The sequence below is a fragment of the Macaca fascicularis genome, chromosome X, assembly GCF_037993035.2.
Source record: "Macaca fascicularis isolate 582-1 chromosome X, T2T-MFA8v1.1".
Taxonomy (NCBI): Eukaryota; Metazoa; Chordata; class Mammalia; order Primates; family Cercopithecidae; genus Macaca; species Macaca fascicularis.
Window position 1 is genome coordinate 18,874,027 of NC_088395.1, and position 18,578 is coordinate 18,892,604.

Sequence of the window (18,578 nt, forward strand, 5' to 3'; positions counted from 1 at the left end):
CTGGCTAATTTTTGTATTTTTAGTAGAGACGGGGTTTCACTATGTTGGCCAGGCTGGTCTCAAACTCCTGACCTCAGGTGATCGGCCCACCTTGGCCTCCCAAAGTGCTGGGATTACAGGCATGAGCCACTGCACCCAGTGTTGTGCCTTTAACTTATACATGTCTGGAATGTACATTTAAGAGTCAGCAACTCCTGGCAAATCTTTCATTATGAAACTAAAAGTCCTCAATTTGAGAACTTTGAGACCCAGTGAAGGATGGAGGGTTCTGTCCTGGCTGATCCAGGGGGCGGTGACTGCTACTATGCTGGCTCTCTCAAAAGCCCACGGACACTTCCCTTCAGAGAAGGTACCATGAGAAGGGTCCCCCAAGTTTAAAATGTCTTTTGGTGGGGAAAGAATCCTATTTACCACTGCACACCATCACCCGCCAGCCAACCAGCAGATGTCCCATCTCAAGGCTCTGGTAAAGAACAAACAATTCCTTGTCACAGACCAGTTGCAGTGCCTGGTAATATCAAATCTAATAGTTCATTTAATGCCTTTGCGCTTGAACCTTCTGGTGACCCTGACATATGATAATTTTCTAAGTGAGACACTTTGTTAAAAATAAAATATTGGGGGTGGAGGACCTTGTACTTAACAAAGGAATCTGACTTTCAGCCTTCTCTAAAGAAGACAGAATCCGTGCCCAGTATCTGGAGTGGTGACTTATGTTTCTGGGACAAGCAGGGAAAGGGTGTTGTTCTGTTGTTCTTCACAAAGACATAATGACATAAGATGCAAGGCAGGGTGGCAAGGGCGGTGGCGTGCTTGCAATCTTGATGTGTAGGAATATTTAGCCTGAAAATAGACGGAGTCTGGTGGGGGGTGATGGCAGAAGGCTGCATATAAGGAGACAGAGAGCCAGGCTTGCTGTTTTCTAGCTTTGTGAACTGGAGGGAAATCACATCATCACTTGGAGCCAGTTTCTTCACCTACATTTGGAATGACCATGTGGCTCACCTCACTGGCTTATTTTGCATGGGGTCACTTGTGTGCAAATACGTTGAAAAATAGGGGATTATACATACTGTTATATATTACTTATAGATTATCTAAAGGACTTTCTGGCAGAAGAGGTATCAACTTATTGTTTTCTGCCTGAGAGAGCAAAATCAAGACCACTGGTAAGTGCCACCAGGGAGCTGAATGAACTTAGTGGAAAATCAGAACTGTAGAGCTTTATGAAATAGTTATTGGCTGCCTTGTAAGGTAATGAGATCTCCAGTAATAGAAGTATTCAAGCAGAAGTTAGATTATCTTTAGTTAAGGATAAGTCAGGTGCAGTTGAGGGTTGAAGAGGCTCCTACATTGGATGGGAAATTGAATGAAGAGATCTTCAAGATCTTTGGGGAGTCTAAGGCCTTGTGACCTACCACCAATAGGCTGCACAATCAGAAATGTCATGCCCGCGTGGCAGTGAAGTTACAATGGGGTTTTTTTTTTTTTTTTTTTTGAGACGGAGTCTCGCTCTGTCGCCCAGGCTGGAGTGCAGTGGCCGGATCTCAGCTCACTGCAAGCTCCGCCTCCCAGGTTTACGCCATTCTCCTGCCTTAGCCTCCCGAGTAGCTGGTACTACAGGCGCCCGCCACCTCGCCTGGCTAGTTTTTTGTATTTTTTAGTAGAGACGGGGTTTCACCGGGTTAGCCAGGATGGTCTGGACCTCCTGACCTTGTGATCCACCCGTCTCGGCCTCCCAAACTGCTGGGGTTACAGGCGTGAGGCACCGCGCCCGGCCACAATGGGTTTTATATGTACGTTCTCTCACTCTGCCCTCCTGAGCATACTGTCATACATGTCTGATATCTGGGAGGTACAAAGTAGAATGAGGCTGGCTGGGAGCTCAGGGACTGAGTTTGGGCTCTTTACCACCAAGCTAATGTTTTCAATATATTGAGCACTTTCTGGCACCTTCTGTGCCAGCCCCAAATTCTAGTTCCTGGAGATACAAAGAGGATTCATGGTTCAGCCTTGAGGAATTTCATATTCATAACAAATCCAGAGGAAATATACAGGTGTCCTAGAAGGAGACTTGACAAAGTTGCTCTTCGGGCAGTGCACATGTAAGAGTATAAAGCTGTTTTAGAAACTTGCTGAATGTGATCTGCTTCATCATTTCCTCCTGCTCAAAAATCAAAACACTGGAGAAAAAGCAGAGGAAGTCCAGGCAACATACAGGCAAGCTTATACATACCCCAACCGACAATGCAGAATTTAAGGATGTATTTTCGGATGTAAGTATTAAATACTTTGACAAGGGCCAGGTACATATGGAATGCTTCTAGGCCCATCCATGTGAATGAGACCAAGAGAAAATAATGAAGAAATACAGCCACTGAAATGCAGACGCCTTGCATCTTATACAGAGCAATCCACGAGTCCAGGAGGAAGACCAGGTTCAGCAGAAGCAGAGCAGCACACAGCTGGATGAGGATTTTGGAAGGATAATCCCTCCGGATCTTTCTAAAAGGAAAGGATGAGAACCAGAATTAGCCTTCTACTCTGCCAACCCCCCATCTTTTTTTTTGGTCTAAGATAAGGTCTGGCTCTGTCACCCAGGCTGGAGTGCAGTAGCGTGATCTCAGGTCACTGCAACCTCCGCCTCCCGGGCTCAAGCGATCTTGCCGCCACAGCCTCCTGAGTGGCTGGTACTACCGGTACTCATTACCACACCCTGATAATTTTTTGTATTGTATTTTGTAGAGACAGGGTTTCGCCATGTTACCCAGGCTGGTCTCAGACTCCTGGGCTCAAGCAGTCTTGCTGCCTTGGCCTCCCAAAGTGCTGGAATTACAGAGGCATGAGTTACCACGCCTAGCAATAACCCTTATGTAAGCATATCTGTCAGGCTCTTTGAGTTTTAAGCAATTTATTTTTATTCTTTGGTAAATGTCTATATGCATAAATTTCCTCTCTTTGAGTGTGTGTTTGTATGGGGGGGGCGGGGCTTAAAACCAACAACAACAAAGAAAAAATCTGAACAGAATCGTCTGTGATAACCATGAGGAGAATTTGTGTCTGTATTTCTGTGAGATCTTTTACATGCTGACTGTTGGCCCAGACTTTTAAATAGTTTAGAGTAGACTCTACTGAGCACTCGCCCTGTTTCTCCCAAACTACTTTCAGAAGCATTGGCGCTGCTTCTCATAGAGTCTGCTATATTCAGATCTTCAAAATTTAACCAAGATTCCCATATTATTGTATGTTATTAGGTAAAATGAGATCACGGAAAGAAGAGTTTATAGCTAAATGTAATAGCATAGGAGAAGCCAGCTAATTGATGACATGTTCATGTTTATGCATGCAAAATTAGATCCGGTGAAATCATTCTGAGTAATGGCTGGCCTTATGGTTATTTAGTCTCACCAATAATATTTCCAAAGGCTCACTAGATCTGTAGTCACAGCTAGACCCTAACTTTGGCACTGAAAATAAATTTTTTACATTTTCTGATCAGTATCCAAAATCTAAATCCAAGAACTTACATATTGTTTCATTTTGTTGATGCAATAAAAATGCCTATGTCCTTCTTTTCCATTAGAATTTGTTGAAATTACCCCCAAAAAGCAACCAAAGGGACCTGTCTGGTAAGTCAAAAAGGAAAGGCTGTTTTTTAGAATGGCATTCTTGCTGCAGAGCTACACTCACTGAGTGTCTATTTTTTTCAGTAAAGCTTTTCCACCCTTATTTCTCTCCATCCCCACACCAGTTAATGTATTTAATCCTTTGTGTTTGCTCAGTATAATTTAGAAATATAATTTATTAAACATAGTTCTTATGCTGTACATGGTGCTATGGTCTATTTTGGATTGTAAGTCTCTGGGTTTTGGGGCCTGCATCCCTCATTCATTTCACACTTTATGTCTATCAGGTACTGGGCGTCATTCTGGGGTACAAAGATGATTCTGACACAACCCCTGCCTTCAGGGAGTCCACAGACTAGTGTGAGGACACAAGCATATAAACCAAAAAGTACCATAAAGTTGATACATAGGTGCTCCACTAGCTGGGTGTACAGGGTAAAGCAGGCTGAGGAAAGGGCTTAGTTAATAAATGTTAGCAATGGAGGTGAGTGCTGAGTCCTAAATCCAAATTTCCAGTTGTGGATACTCACTCAAAAGCTACGTAGGTTACAAGAGTCACTGACAGAAAAATTGATGAAAGCCCACAACCAATATATGTAATAAACGTCAGAGCCATCGTTTGAGCAGGCAGCACAGATGTCCTAGATAGGTCCTGGAAAATGAAATAATTGCTTTTAATAATCAAATATTTTAAAATAAATACAAGACTTATGATTTATCAAGTATTCTAGGGATCCATTCACAGTCTATTCAACAAACCTATGAGGTAGGCACAATTATTACTATCAGGTAAAGATAAGGAAACTGAGACGCAGAGAGGTTAAGTAACTTGCTCAAGGACACACAGATAGAAAGTGGAGAAGCCAGGATTCAAATTCAGGTCTGGCACACTCCAAAGCCCACGTACTTGATCACTGCATTATAGTGCAATGGAAAGGAACTGGACTAGGAGCCTAAAGACTGCGATTTAGCTCCTGCCTCTTACATTTCTTAGTTCTATGACTGTGGGCAATTATCTAACAAGTGAGTCTTAATTCTGATTTTAATAAAATGACAATAGCAACTCCCCATTCTACCTATCTGGCAGGACTGTTGGGATGATTACGTAAGAGCATTTATGTCAAAGTGTTTTGTAAAAATCTTAAAGTGCATTGCAAACTAAACCATTTTTATTACCCATCCTAATCTGAATTCCTTAGTTCTCTTAATTATTTAAAAGAGAAAAACTTAAATGTAAAAAGAGAATGTGAAAAAATACTTGTCTTTCATGTTCAAGTATTTTCCTTCAGGTGCATTTGCTTATTAGAAGAGAAATCTCTTTTTTTTTTTTGAGATAGCATCTCTCTCTGTTGCCCAGGCTGGAGTACAATGACATGATTTCGGCTCACTGCAACCTCCACCTCCCAGGATCAAGTGATTATCCTGCCTCAGCCTCCTGAGTAGCTGGGACTACAGGTGCGCACCACCACGCCTAGCTAATTTCGTTATTTTTAGTAGAGACGGGGTTTCACCGTGTTGGCCAGGCTGGTCTCGAACTCCTGACCTCAAGTGATCCACCCACCTCAGCCTCCCAAAGTGCTGGGATTACAGGTGTGAGCCACCACGCCTGGCAAGGAATAATCTCATTGGTGTATAAATCAGCCACAATATCATATGTGCTGATCTGTCTAATCCATCAGATTAGACATTGTAGTGTGATGCCCAGCTACCCCTCAGACCCAGAATTTAAGGCCACGTGGCACGGGCATATTACCAGTAGAATGCCGAAGCTTGTCAGATGGCTACAGGTACAGATGGTTTCATTCAATCTCCTGTCTTTGACGGAGCAGCCATCGTCTGACCAGCCTCCTCTGCCACCTGTTGGCATTGGGAAAAGTATCTGTCCCATCAGCAAGGCCACAGCACCAGTGACTTCACGCCCTCCCCAATTAACCCACTCAAGAGTTTGAAAAGGTTATGACTAGAACTTACCATTTCTGCCCAAGTCCCAAAATACACATCTCACTGTTAACTCATCCTGTGGTAGAAAGATAAATCACAAATAATTAATTTAGTGAACTGAAAAAAAAAAAAAAAAAGAAAGGTATTTGAAAAAAAAAAAACCTGTGGTTTTTTTTATTTCAGAATCTTAGGCTTAATTTTTGGAGAGTTCTTATTTTATATGGTCCCTAGAAGCAAGTGAGCCCTAAATAGACCAGCATTTCTTAAGCTCATCAATCGTGCATAGGAATCAATTTGGGGCCTTGTGAAAATGCACATTCTGACTCAGTGGGTCTGGGTTGGGGCCTGAGACTCTGCATTTCTAGCAAACTCCCAGGTGATGCTGATGCTGTGGGTGTGTGGACCACACTGTGAGTAGTGAGGTCGTAGATGATGCTTAGTGTGGACTGAGCTGAGAATCAGACCTGCAGCCACAGATCCCCACACACTGATATCTGATATTTCACAGTTGTTAAGAGCTTGCTTTTGCACCGATTCTTCCTGGAAATTTAGTGGTCAAAATTTTTTTTTTTTTGAGACAGGGTCTCACTTTGTCACCCAAGCTGGAATGCAGTGGCCCAAACACAGCTCACTGCAGCCTTGAGCTCCCGGGCTTGTGATCCTCCCACCTCAGCCCTCCAAGTAGCTGGAACTATAGGCGCCTGCCACCACGCCCAGCTAATTTTTGTATCTTTTGCAGAGATGGGGTTTTGCCATGTTGCCCAAGCTGGTCTCAAACTCCTGAGCTCAATCTGCCCGCCTAAGCCTGTCAAAGTGCTGGGATGACAGTGTAAACCACCGCACCTGCCCTGGTCAATTATTAAGTGTGTTAAAACCCAATGGAGAGGTGTGATTCTAGTCCTACACACTACTCCAATTGAGCTGAAGCTTCTTTCTGCCTGATCTGCCTTTTGCCGGCCACGCCTTACAAGCATAGTTTGTACAAGGTGTTCTTGGTCAATGACCAGATGGCACTGGCCTCTCCCCACCTGGCTCGGGTTGACGTGCTTTAATGTGACTGTCACGTTTCTTGTCAAGTTCCTGACGGTCAGGTTTGCAACACTCGATGATATGACGTAGCTGATCAGAGAGAGGTTCTCCAGGGAAGGATCCTGGCACATGAAGATGGCAAGGGTAAATGAGATATTGTCAGAGTTTTAGAGCTAGAAGGAACACTAAGGAATATTCTGTCCACATTGTTTATCTTACAATGTAGGTCAGAAATCGAGGAACAAGGAGGAAAGTGACTTTCCCAAGGGTTCACAAAGAGAGAAACAGAGCTCGTTCCACGATACAACGCTCTAACTACTGAGCTAAACTGCACAGATTGACACAACAGGATTTTGTGAATCTTTAAAGGGAACATAGCATTAAGCCATTTAAGCTGTGTTTCCCCAAGCAAGTCACTTAACCTCTCTCTGCACCTCCATGGCTTCATCTGTAAAATGGGATAATAATAGTTCCTTCCTCTCAGGGCTGCTGAAAGGATTAGAGTTAACATTGTAACTGCTTAGGATAGTGCTTGGCAATTAGTAAATATAAATACTACATAACTGTCAGTTACTGTTATTTATCATCACCAGTATCATTAGGCTGTGTTTTAAAATGAACTGCAGCATTTCGGCAATTCATTTGACTTACAGCAGCCTTAAGAATATTTGAGCACTAAAAGAAATGAAATGCCCTCGTCTCCAAATAAAACCCAAGCCAAAAGCAGTGAGCAGCAGTTTTACCTGAAACAAGGCAGGTGTTTCAAAGAAATTGAACTGAACCCTGGAAGCTAGCTCCATGTCATTAGCTGGTAAATTATTCATCAGCGATGAAGGAAGAGTAATTGTGCCAATACTGTTCTCAGGAGCTTGGGTTTCCAGAGAAACCTGAAAATCAAGTGGAAGATAAGAATAAATATCTGGAGCTAGTATAATGAGATGGAAAACACACCTATTAGGTTGGTGCAAAAGTAATTGCACTATTTGCCATTTTTTTTTTTTAAAGGTAAAAACCACAATTACTTTTGCACCAGCCTAATAGTTAAGACACAGGGTTCTGTGAGGACCTGACCTGCAGCATCTCTATGTAAAATAGCTTCTACTTCTATTCCTCTGGTTGCTACTAAATTAAAGAAAGGAAGTGCAGGCCGGGCACAGTGGCTCACGCCTGTAATCCCAACACTTTGGGAGGCCGAGTTGGGCAGATCACCTGAGGTCAGGAGTTTGAGACCAGCCTGGCCAACGTGGCAAAACCCCATCTCTACTACAAATATAAAAATTAGCAGGGTGTGGTGGCAGGCACCTGTCATCCTAGCTACTTGGGAGGCTGAGGGAGGGGAATATCTTGAACCTAGGAGGTGGAGGCTGCAGTGAGCCAAGATCGCACCACTGCACTCAACCCAGGGCCACAGAGCGAGACTTCATCTCAAAAAAAAAAAGGAAGAGAAAAAAAAAAAAAGAAAGAAAGGAAGTGTAATAAGGACAGGAGGCCCCAAGAAGGAAAGGAAACATTTTAAGGATGCATAGAAATAGCTGAAAAGTGCAAGATGACTGCAGATCCCAGGGAGACTGTAGCAGCAGACACACCAAGTTAGTGTCAAGTCTTCATAGAACCATGTGCACTGCACTTGTAAAAGGAAGACTGTGAAAATTAAAAAGTGAGACTTGGTTTCCTTGGGTGTTTGCAGTCCCCAATCCCTCTAAATAGGTGGACAGAAAACACTAGAAACAGGAATGATATTCAGCACCACTATATACAGCAGTGTAGTTCTAACACTTGTTATAATATTGAAATGTGATAAGTAGCTGACACCCCTGCCTACTCTTCCAACTGCCTAGAACCCTCTGCTGGATACCACCCATGCCAGCTTCCAAAATTCAGCTGCTAAAGGGTTAACGCAGGGAATAACAGGGACCTCCGACATCCTGCACCAGCCAAGACCAACGTTGTCTTTTTTTTTTTTTTTTTTTTTTGAGACGGAATATTACCTGTCGCCCAGGCTGGAGGGCAGTGGTGCAATCTTAGCTCACTGCAACCTCCGCGTCCTGAGTTCAAGCAATTCTCCTGCCTCAGCCTCCTGAGTAGTTGGGATTACAAGTGCATGCCACCACGCCCAGCTAATTTTTGTATTTTTAGTAAAGACAGGGTTTCACCATGTTGTCCAGGCTGGTCTTGAACTCCCGACCTCCAGTGATCCACCTGTCTTGACCTCCCAAAGGTCTGGGATTACAGGTGTGAGCCACTGCGCCCGGCTTGATTCTGTGGTGCCTCTCTGTTCTAGATGCCAAATATTTTGAATATCACCCCAGACTATAAGCAGTAATTGCCTCAATCATGAAATACAACGGGGACTACAATCACACACAAGAGAATGTTTTTTTCTGACATCAATTACAACGTACCTGAAGATTTGCAGGGTCTTGGGCCACAAAGGTAGTTGTGTTGAAACTACTGGCATTTACTCTGATCACGGCCAGAGCCAAAGAAGGGGAGGTTAGACTTATGGTCTTGTTTGAAAAGTTCAGCTGTAGGCCAATGTCATCCACTACTTTCAGCAATCTGTAAAGAAAGGTGGGCAGTTTGTTTGTTTGTTTGTTTGTTTGTTTATTTAGAGACGGAGTCTCGCTCTGTTGCCAGGCTGGAGTACAGTGGCGTGATCTCGGCTCACTGCAACCTCTGCCTCCTGGGTTCAAGCAACTCTCCTACCTTAGCCTCCTGAGTAGCTGGGACTACAGATGCACACCACCACGCCTAGCTAATTTTTTGTATTTTAGTAGAGACGGGGTTTCACCATGTTGGCCAGGATGGTCTTGATCTCCTGACCTCGTGATCCGCCCGCCTCAGCCTCCCAAAGTGTTGGGTGCAGTGGCGCCATCTTGGCTCACTGCAACCTCCACCTCCTGAGTTCAAGCGATTCTCCTGCTTCAGCCTCCTGAGTAGCTGGGACTACAGACACGCATCACCACACCTGGCTAATTTTTGTATTTTTAATAGAGACAAGGTTTCACCATGTTAGCCAGGCTGGTCTCAAACCCCTGACCTCAAGCAATCTGCCCGCCTCAGCCTCCCAAAGTGCTGGGATTACAGGCGTGAGCCACAGTGCTCAGCCTCAAGGTTGGCAGTGTAGATTTGGCAGGCCTGCTCTGTCTCCTCATTCTAAGCAGAATATAGAGTAGCAACCTGAGAAACCATGATGTACCTGGTATTTGGGAGTAAAAGACTTGGTGATATTAATCATGTGAGCAGCATCTTTGTCTTTGGAGGGTCCCCTCTCACCACCACTTCAGTTTGCTAAGTCGTACCTTCGAGCCAGAGGGGCCAGCATGTCGGGCGGGGAATGAAGAAGTTTGCTGACTTGGTTTATCATTTCTCCTGCGAGGTTAGGCTCCAGGCTGCCAAAGGACAGAGCCTTCTCCATCTGTGACACTTGGTTCTCAAGATCAGAAATACTGCTGGTGTTGACGATGTCTGTATCAAAGAGCCAAATCGTGTTATGAACACACAATGGAAAACCCACTAATAAAGATAAACGTACACAGACCCTGTGATATGGCAAACTCACCCCTGGGTATTTGCCCCAGATAAATGAAAACATATGTCTTAGGAAGACTTGTTCATGAATGTTTACGGTGGCCTTTTTCATAATAGTCCCAAACTAGAAACAACCCAAATGCCCATCAACTGGAGAATGAATCAACAAACTGTGGTACCTCCATCCAGTGAAATATTATTCCATGATAAAAACGAATTAACTTTAAATACACGCAACAGCATGGGTGGATCTCCAATTTGCCAATGCATTATGTGAAGTGAAAGAAGCCAAACTCAAAAGGCCACATAGTGAGTCTCTTCATATGATATTCTAGAAAAATCCAAAAAACTGTAGGGAAAGAGATCAGTGGTAGCCAGGGGCTGGGGTGAGGGGCTAGGTTTTGACTTTGAAGGGACACAAGGGAACTTTGGGAGTAGTAGGGAAACTTATATATCTTGATTATGATAGTGGTTACATGACTGTGAGTGTTTCCACCTGCACAGAACTGCAAAAATTTGATTTAACCATAAAATTGGATACACTTTACTGTATGTAAATTATACTTCAATAAATCTAACTAAAAAATATAAAGCACATCAGTGTATTTAGTATATACTCATATAAGCACAAGTATGCTTGTATTTAATTTATATCATGTGTACAGGATTTTGTGTGGATTGCTGGAAGCTCTTTTGTGAAAAAGAGAATATTATGGGCCAGGCACAGTGACTCATGCCTGTAATCCCAGCACTTTGGGAGGCTGAGGCAGGTGGATCACCTGACGTCAGGAGTTCGAGACCAGCCTGGCCAACATGGGGGAACCCTGTCTCTACTAAAAATATTTTTAAAAGTAGCCAGGTGTGGTGGCATGTGCCTGTAGCCCCAGTTACTCGAGAGGCTGAGGCACGAGAATCGCTTGAACCCAGGAGGCAGAGGTTGCGGTGAGCCGAAATTGCGCCACTGCACTCCAGCCTGGGTGACAGAGTGAGACTCTCTCTCTCTCAAAAAAAAAAAAAGAATATTATGAAATCCACAGCTGGACTATCACCTGTAAGTCTGATTTTTAATAGTGTTTTTAATAGGGAAACAATGATACAAACCTGTCTTTAACAACAGACAACTCTTAATTTCACCACTTAACATCCTATTATTTTACCTATTCCAGTCAAATCTTTATGCATGTGTATTTACACTATTATAAACATGGTGTGCAAACTATTTGTTGTTGGGCTATTTTCACCTCACATCAAGACTTGTAAATGCCCCCAAGTTTCTGTATATTTCTGTTTCTGTTCTAATGACTTACATGGTCGCATAATAGTCATTGTGTTAGAGTAGCATATCTTATTTAATCATTCCTGTCTTCTGGAACCATTAAGTTTATTCTAATTTTTAGCTCCTGGGTAACACCTCAATCTGTATCTTTTATGCATATGTCACTTTGCTTCTTGTTGCCCCGGGAATACACAGGCACCAGAGGCCACCTTGATAGTGTTTTGTGTAGCCTGTTAGGCTGAGTCTAAGGATCGTTGGGAATTAGCTTTGGGAAGGTGGGCATCTTAGGCCCAGGCTAATGAACTTCAATTTTACTTTATTCTTCATCAGTTATTTGGACCTTCCTTTGACTAGAGCCCCAGTGATTTTCTAATTTGGTCGAAAATATTTATATTTATAAAAAATTATTGGCTGGGCACAGTGGTTCACACCTATAATCCCAACGCTTTTGGAGGTTGAGGTGGGAGGATCACTTGAGCCCAGGAGTTTAAAACCAGCCTAGGCAACATAGCAAGACCCCAAATAAGGGAAGGAAGGAAGGAAGGAAGGAAGAAGGAAGGAAGGAAGGAAGGAAGGAGGGAGGGAGGGAGGGAGGGAGGGAGGGAGGGAGGGAGGATATTGAAGAGAGAGCAGTGCAAATTTGAAGAAATATGAAGTCATTTAGCAGAAGCTCCTTATCTCCTGGTGATGCTAGCACCAGGGTGGAGGAGGTGGGTACCAAAATCAATCTAATGTCACCAAAAACTTGGCTTCCCCCATCCTCCAAATTCTAGAGGAAGACCTGCCTCTTACTCACAGAGCTGAAACTCCAGCATATCCAGATTTCTCTCAGCTTCTTTCCCTCTTGCCTTTCTCTCTGTACCACTAAGCCCACTTTGGACCCGGGAGCCCTTGGCGGTTTCCACAGCGTTCTCACGTACACCTTCATTCTCAGCCTCATGCAGTTAGTGTGATGATTTTGATCCTCACATAGAACAGGCAGAGGCAGGAGGAGCTTGTTCCAGATCACACTGTCTGCGAGGGCCCGTGCGGACCCAAGCCTGGGTCTTCACAATGTTTCTCCCCTCCTACCACTACCTTGGCTCAGTCCCAGCTCGGTCACTCCGTGACTGACTGACTTTCAGACCTGCCAATTTTTTCTTTTGTCTTCTGTCTAAACTGAGCTGCAATGTTTAATAGATCAAAAGTTTACTCTTCAGGGTGTTGAAAACAGTGTCCCAACCACCTTTTGTAGGAGAAAGAAACCTAGAAAATCTCCAACTCTATCAAGTGAGATCTGTGCTTGCCCCTTAGAGCTATTTCTCCATTATCTTGGTCAAAACAATGGAACTCAGCCACAGCCAAGAAGCAAAGTGACAACTACATGAAAGATACCTGGGAGCTAAAAAGTAGAATAAACTTAATGGTTTCAGAAGACAGGAATGATTAAATTAGATATGCCACCTCAACACAATGACTATTATGCAACCACGTAAGTCATTAGAACATTAGAATGCCTAAAGGAAAGCTCTAGAAATCAAGCGAACATCATACAAAGAAAGGCTCAACATGGTCTTATCACAGATGTCTTGACTAGCAGATTGGCCGCTGTTCAAGTGGCATCTTACATTTACCTGTCTGGACAGGAGGTGCGCTGGTAGTGATGACATTCGCAGGGGCAGACACGGTGGGAGAGGAAAATGAGGCTTTCACAGGAGGTGGGGTGCCGGAAACATGGGTTTGGGGCATAGGGGAAGAGATTGTTTCAGACTGTGGGGACATGTCAATGACAGGGCTGGAAGCTATGGGAGCTGAAGGCTGAGGTGAAAGGGGGTGAATCTCCCCTATTGGAGAGAGCACATTGTGGGTCACAGGTGAATAATCTGGGGGCTCAGCAAAAGAGGTAGCATTGGGGACCTGGGAAAGCACAGTGGCCCGAGGCACCACTGGGATGGATTGGCTGGAAGAAAATGGTGGGCCACGTGGATGGTCAGCAAGACAGACAATGGGATCCTGCAGGTCACTAAAGGAACAAATCAGAGAGATACATGTGAGACACGAATGAGCTACAGAGGGGCGAGTCTTTCCCCTCTGGCAATCATCTGACACCGTCAAGTTGACGTAGTTACATCAGGGACATGACACTTCCAGCCTCTGCCATTTCACACCCTCTGTGCACCTGCCACTAGCCCCCAGCCCCTGCCCACTTCTACCACCTACTTCCTGGGACAGGAATGAGCAAGAAGAGATGCTCTTCTGTGACTCCCCAGTTCACTGCTGCTCTGTGGCTCTACGTCTCATGGTCACTCAATTGAGGGGATCTTCTCTGTGCTCCCGGGGGAGGGGAACTGTGAAATGCCTCGTGACCCAACTGATTTTCATATACTAGGAATCTATCTTAATCAACTTTACACTGCTATAGCCTGGCATAGTGGTAGCTGACCCATGGTAACTGACCAAGAAATGTTGGTTGAATGAAAACAATGAATCAAGCTAGGGCAAAAGGGGTGGTCCCCAGCTTCTACATCAGCTATGTCTTCAAGGTTCCTTTAGTTCAGTGGTTCTCAACCTTGGCTGTGCATGAGAACTACCCAGAACATTGTTTTTTTTTTTTTTTGAGATGGAGTCTCACTCTTGTCACCCAGGCTGGGGTACAGTGGCATGATTTTGGCTCACTGCAACCTCTGCCTCCTGGGTTCAAGTGATTCTCTTGCCTCAGCCTCCCGAGTAGCTGGGACTACAGGCAACCGCCACCACGCCTGGCTACTTTTTGTATTTTTAGTAGAGATGGGGTTTCGCTGTGTTGGCCAAGCTGGTCTCGAACTCCTGACCTCCAGTGATCTGCCCACCTCGGCCTCCCAAAGTGCTGGGACTACAGGCGTGAACCACTGTGCCTGGGCCAGAACACTTTTTAAAACATATATGTATATAGATTTCTGTGGCCTACTCCTCTGTGTTTGATTCAGCTGGTCTTGGGATGGGGCATGTGTATTTTCTAAACTCTCTGGCGATTTTCCTGGGCATCAAAGGTGGAGAAGTCGTCACCTACTCTCTGGCACAAGATCTGTCAGTCTTGAGAGACCTCGGGAGGAACAACTAGAGGAGGAGCAACAAATTATTACCCAGGGAATATTTGCCCAGGGAAGCCTCTGATCGATCTAGTTTTAGATGGACACTTAGAACACCAATGAGAATGTGTTCTTAGAGCTTCTCTAGGGTGAGAAGAGGGAGGAATATTAGGTCAAGGGGCCTAAAGCAATTCACATCTATAAAAAGAAAAGCCTGCTTGGTCCAGTCTGGCTGGTCACTTGGCCATAGGCCTCCCTGCATCCCCTGAGGTTTGGGGCAGTGAGGATAAAGGGGTGTCAGACAGTCAGAAACGTCATGAGTCAAAAAGCCTAGACTTGGCCGGGCGCGGTGGCTCATGCCTGTAATCCCAGCACTTTGGGAGGCCGAAACAGGTGGATCACCTGAGGTCAGGAGTTCCAGAACAGCCTGGCTAACATGGCGAAACCCCGTCTCTACTAAAAATACAAAAATTAGCCAGGCGTGGTGGTGGGTGCCTATAATCCCAGCTACTCGAGAGGCTGAGGCAGGAGAATCGCTTGAACCCGGGTAGCGGAGGTTGCAGTGAGCCAAGATTGTACCACTGCACTCCAGCCTGGGTGAAAGAGTGAAACTCTGTCTCAGAAACAAACATACAAACAAACAAACAACCTTCACTTGGGCTCCAGCTCTCACTACTCCTGTGGACAATTTACCCAACATCTCTCAGACTCCATTCCCTAAGCTGTACACTGTAGCAACCCACCTGGCCAAGTTGGGGTAAAGGTGCTTTGCAAAGTGTACATTAAATTTTCTTCAGCTTATCTGGGAGCCTGCAGAAGGTAGACCCCCAACACAGGCTCCCATTCACTGGGCTCAACTGTGAAGAGGTTGCCTTCTACTCCTGTCACTTATGCTAGTCGGAGCCCTCCATCCACTGTGAGGCACACAGGGAAGTGGCAGAGCAGTGGTGGGCAATGCCAGCAGCACATCTGAACCCCTCAGAGCACCTTGGCACCAATGCCTGGGCTCCCACTCCAAACCAGCTGACCTGGAACCTCTGGCGGTGGGCGCAGGTGCCCATTTTAATGCACGTCATTTTAATGTGCTTCTTTACTGCGGTGTAGCCTGCATAAGGTGTACTAATCTTACATTTAGAGCTTGACGAATTTTATATATAATCACCACCTAGATCAAAACAGAGCATTTCCAGCACCCCAGAAGGCCACTTTGACACATCAGTATGTTTTAAAAATACCCCAGGTATTTCTAATGTACAGTTAAACTTAAGAACCAACATATTAGAAAGACCCTGAGTGGGCATCTAATTCTGACCCAGTGGTTCTCGAACTTGGCTGCGCATTAGAATCACCCCACCCAGGAGTTTTTAAAAACCAGGAAGCCCAGGCTGCATCCTAGACCAATCTCTAAGGGTGGGAGGCAGGCATCTGTGTATTTTTAAAATTCATTCATTCATTCATTCATTCATTCATTCATTCAGAGACGGGGTCTTGCTTTATCACCCAGGCTGGAATGCAGTGACATGATCATGACTCACTGCAGCCTCTACTCCCCAGGCTCAAGTGATCCCTCCTGCCTCGGTCTCCCAAGTAGCTGGGACTACAGGTGTACATCACCCTGCCCAGCTAATTTTTAAAAACTGTTTGTAGAGACAGGGTCTCACTATGTTGCCCTGGCTGGTTGTGAACTCCTGGCCTCAAGCAATCCTCCCACCTACGCCTCCCAAAGGGCTGAGATTATAGGCGTGAGCCACCATGCCCGGCTGCATTGATGTTTTTTAAAACACTCCAGAGGATTTCAACATGCGGCCAGGATTGAGAACCACTGGCACTGCTCTACAGTCTGTATATAGACCCTCGGTGCTCAAAGTGGGGTCCATGAACCAGCAACACTGGCTTCACCTGGAGAGCTTGTCAGAAATGTGGAGTCTCAGGCCCAGGCCTTACTGGATCGGAATCTGCATTTTAACAAGATCCTGAGTGATGGATGTGCACGGTGATCTTTGAGAAGTGCTGATCCAGTCCATTTCCTAATTTTACAGAGCTCTAACTCACTTCTTCATTTGACCTGAGACTCTGAAGGTTAAAAAGCATCTGCTCTTGAACACGGATACACAGCTAGTTAATGACTGAGCCCTAGCTGGACATCAGTTTCACATCCTGACCCCTTTTCTATTCCTGTTTCTTCTTCTTAACCACTCTCTGAATGGGCAGCCACTAGGGGTCAGTGGGGCTGCCTCAAAAGAGGGATGCTCTTCTGATCAGATCCCAATGCTTCCAGAAACTCTATCCCCCAAATGGGGCTCAATGCTCCAGCTTAATGAGGCATGTGAAGCTGAAAGGGGCATGTTACTCTTTACTTTTTATTGCAGAAAATGCTGCTACAAATCCTTAACTAAAGACTTTTACCTGTTCCTCAAGGCCCAATGTTTTAATATTAGTATATCTCAGAAATCTGGCCCACAAAGGGCAGACAGGCTACACTTAGCCTTCTCCTCCCATCTGAGAAGCTACACAGATTTTTTAAAAAGTCCTTTTTTTCCAAATACAATTTTTATCTGATTGTAGAAGAATATAGAAAATGCTGCAAAGTAAGAAATAAAAGAAAAAGTAAAAAAACAAAACAAAGCAAAACTCATAATGCCAGCAGGCAGGTCATTCATGGGGAATCACAGTGAACATTTTCATTCATGTCCTTCCTGTTTTTTTCTATGTATATTTCTACACACCTGTGGTCACATCATGTGTGACTTTCAGAGTCTTTTGCTATTTTGGAGCACCCATCTCCCATTTTCCCTCCATTGGAGCAATGATTTTAAGGCATCAATTCTCAACTCTCGTTGCACATTAGAATCGCCAGCAGGGCTTATATTTTTATTTATTTATTTATTTTTGAGACAGGGTATTGCTCTGTTGCCCAGGCTGGAGTGCCGAGGAATGAACATAGCTCACTGCAGCCTTGAGTTCCTGGGCTCAAGTGATTCTCCCACCTCAGACTACAGGCACGTGTCACGATGCCCAGCTTTTTTTTTTCCCCCCCCAATTTTTAGTAGAAACGAGATCTCGCCCAGGCTGATCTTGAACTTCTGAGTTCAAGCAGTTCTCCCACCTGGGCCTTCCAAAGTGCTGAGATTATAGGCGTGAGCTACTGTGCCTGGTGCAGAAGGGCCTTAATGCCTAAGCTATATCCTAGACCAATTAAATCAGAATCTCTGAGCCTGGTGACTGGGAATCAGTATTTTTTTTAACTTTTTATTGGAACTAATTTTAGGCTTACAGAAATACTATAAAAACAATACAAACAGTTCTGTATACCTCCCATGTAGCTTGGTCGCCACTGTTAACATCTAACATCCAGATTAGACCCAAATGCCTATCAAAATTTAGTATATGACAAAGGTGACATCTCGGATCACTGGGGAAAAGATGAACTTTTTCATATTTAACTACATAAAATTGTTTCAAAATTTGCATGACAGAAAACATGATAAAGTCAAAAGACAACTAAAATACTGGGAGAAAATATTTGCAACATATACCATAGATATGCTTATAAAGAGCTAATATGCACAATATGTAAAGTACTGGTTTTTTTTTTTTGAGACAGAGTCTCGCACTTTCGCCCAGGCTGGAGTACAGTGATGCGACCTCGGCTCACTGCAAGCTATGCCTCCCAGGTTCACACCACTCTCCTGCCTCAGCCTCCTGAGTAGCTGGGACTATAGGTGCCTGCTGCCACGCCTGGCTAATTTTGTTTTTGTATTTTTAGTAGAGACGGGGTTTCACCAGGTTAGCCAGGATGGTCTCGATCTCCTGACCTCATGACCCACCCGCCTTGGCCTCCCAAAGTGCTGGGATTACAGGCGTGAACCACTGCGCCTGGCTAAAGTACTCTTAAATAATGGATCATATATCAATTAGAAAGACCATCCTGGCTAACCCGGTGAAACCCCGTCTCTACTACAAAATACAAAAACTAGCCCGGCCAGATGGCGGGCGCCTGTAGTCCCAGCTCCTCCAGAGGCTGAGGCAGGAGAATGGCGTAAACCCGGGAGGCGGAGTTTGCAGTGAGCTGAGATCCGGCCACTGCGCTCTAGCCTGGGTGACAGAGCGAGACTCCATCTCAAAAAA

The 18,578-nt window shown here is 44.8% G+C and overlaps 1 protein-coding gene and 1 long non-coding RNA gene across 14 annotated transcripts in view; one reads left to right on the top strand and one right to left on the bottom strand.

Moving 5' to 3' along the window:
* The window catches only part of LOC102120361 (uncharacterized), a 65,612-nt gene that overhangs the window by 16,696 nt on the left and 30,338 nt on the right, over positions 1 to 18,578 (top strand). The window lies entirely within an intron of this gene.
* The window catches only part of ADGRG2 (adhesion G protein-coupled receptor G2), a 134,810-nt gene that overhangs the window by 11,875 nt on the left and 104,357 nt on the right, over positions 1 to 18,578 (bottom strand). For all 13 annotated transcript variants that reach the window (XM_065538043.2, XM_074028987.1, XM_015443470.4 and 10 more), the window contains 9 exons: positions 13,017 to 13,405; positions 9,899 to 10,064; positions 8,999 to 9,155; positions 7,340 to 7,483; positions 6,596 to 6,718; positions 5,598 to 5,643; positions 5,380 to 5,483; positions 4,157 to 4,278; positions 2,237 to 2,505 (listed from right to left, as the gene is read on the bottom strand). In XM_065538043.2, coding sequence (XP_065394115.1) covers positions 2,237 to 2,505; positions 4,157 to 4,278; positions 5,380 to 5,483; positions 5,598 to 5,643; positions 6,596 to 6,718; positions 7,340 to 7,483; positions 8,999 to 9,155; positions 9,899 to 10,064; positions 13,017 to 13,405 — 1,520 coding nt within the window. The remainder of the gene's footprint in view (positions 1 to 2,236; positions 2,506 to 4,156; positions 4,279 to 5,379; positions 5,484 to 5,597; positions 5,644 to 6,595; positions 6,719 to 7,339; positions 7,484 to 8,998; positions 9,156 to 9,898; positions 10,065 to 13,016; positions 13,406 to 18,578) is intronic.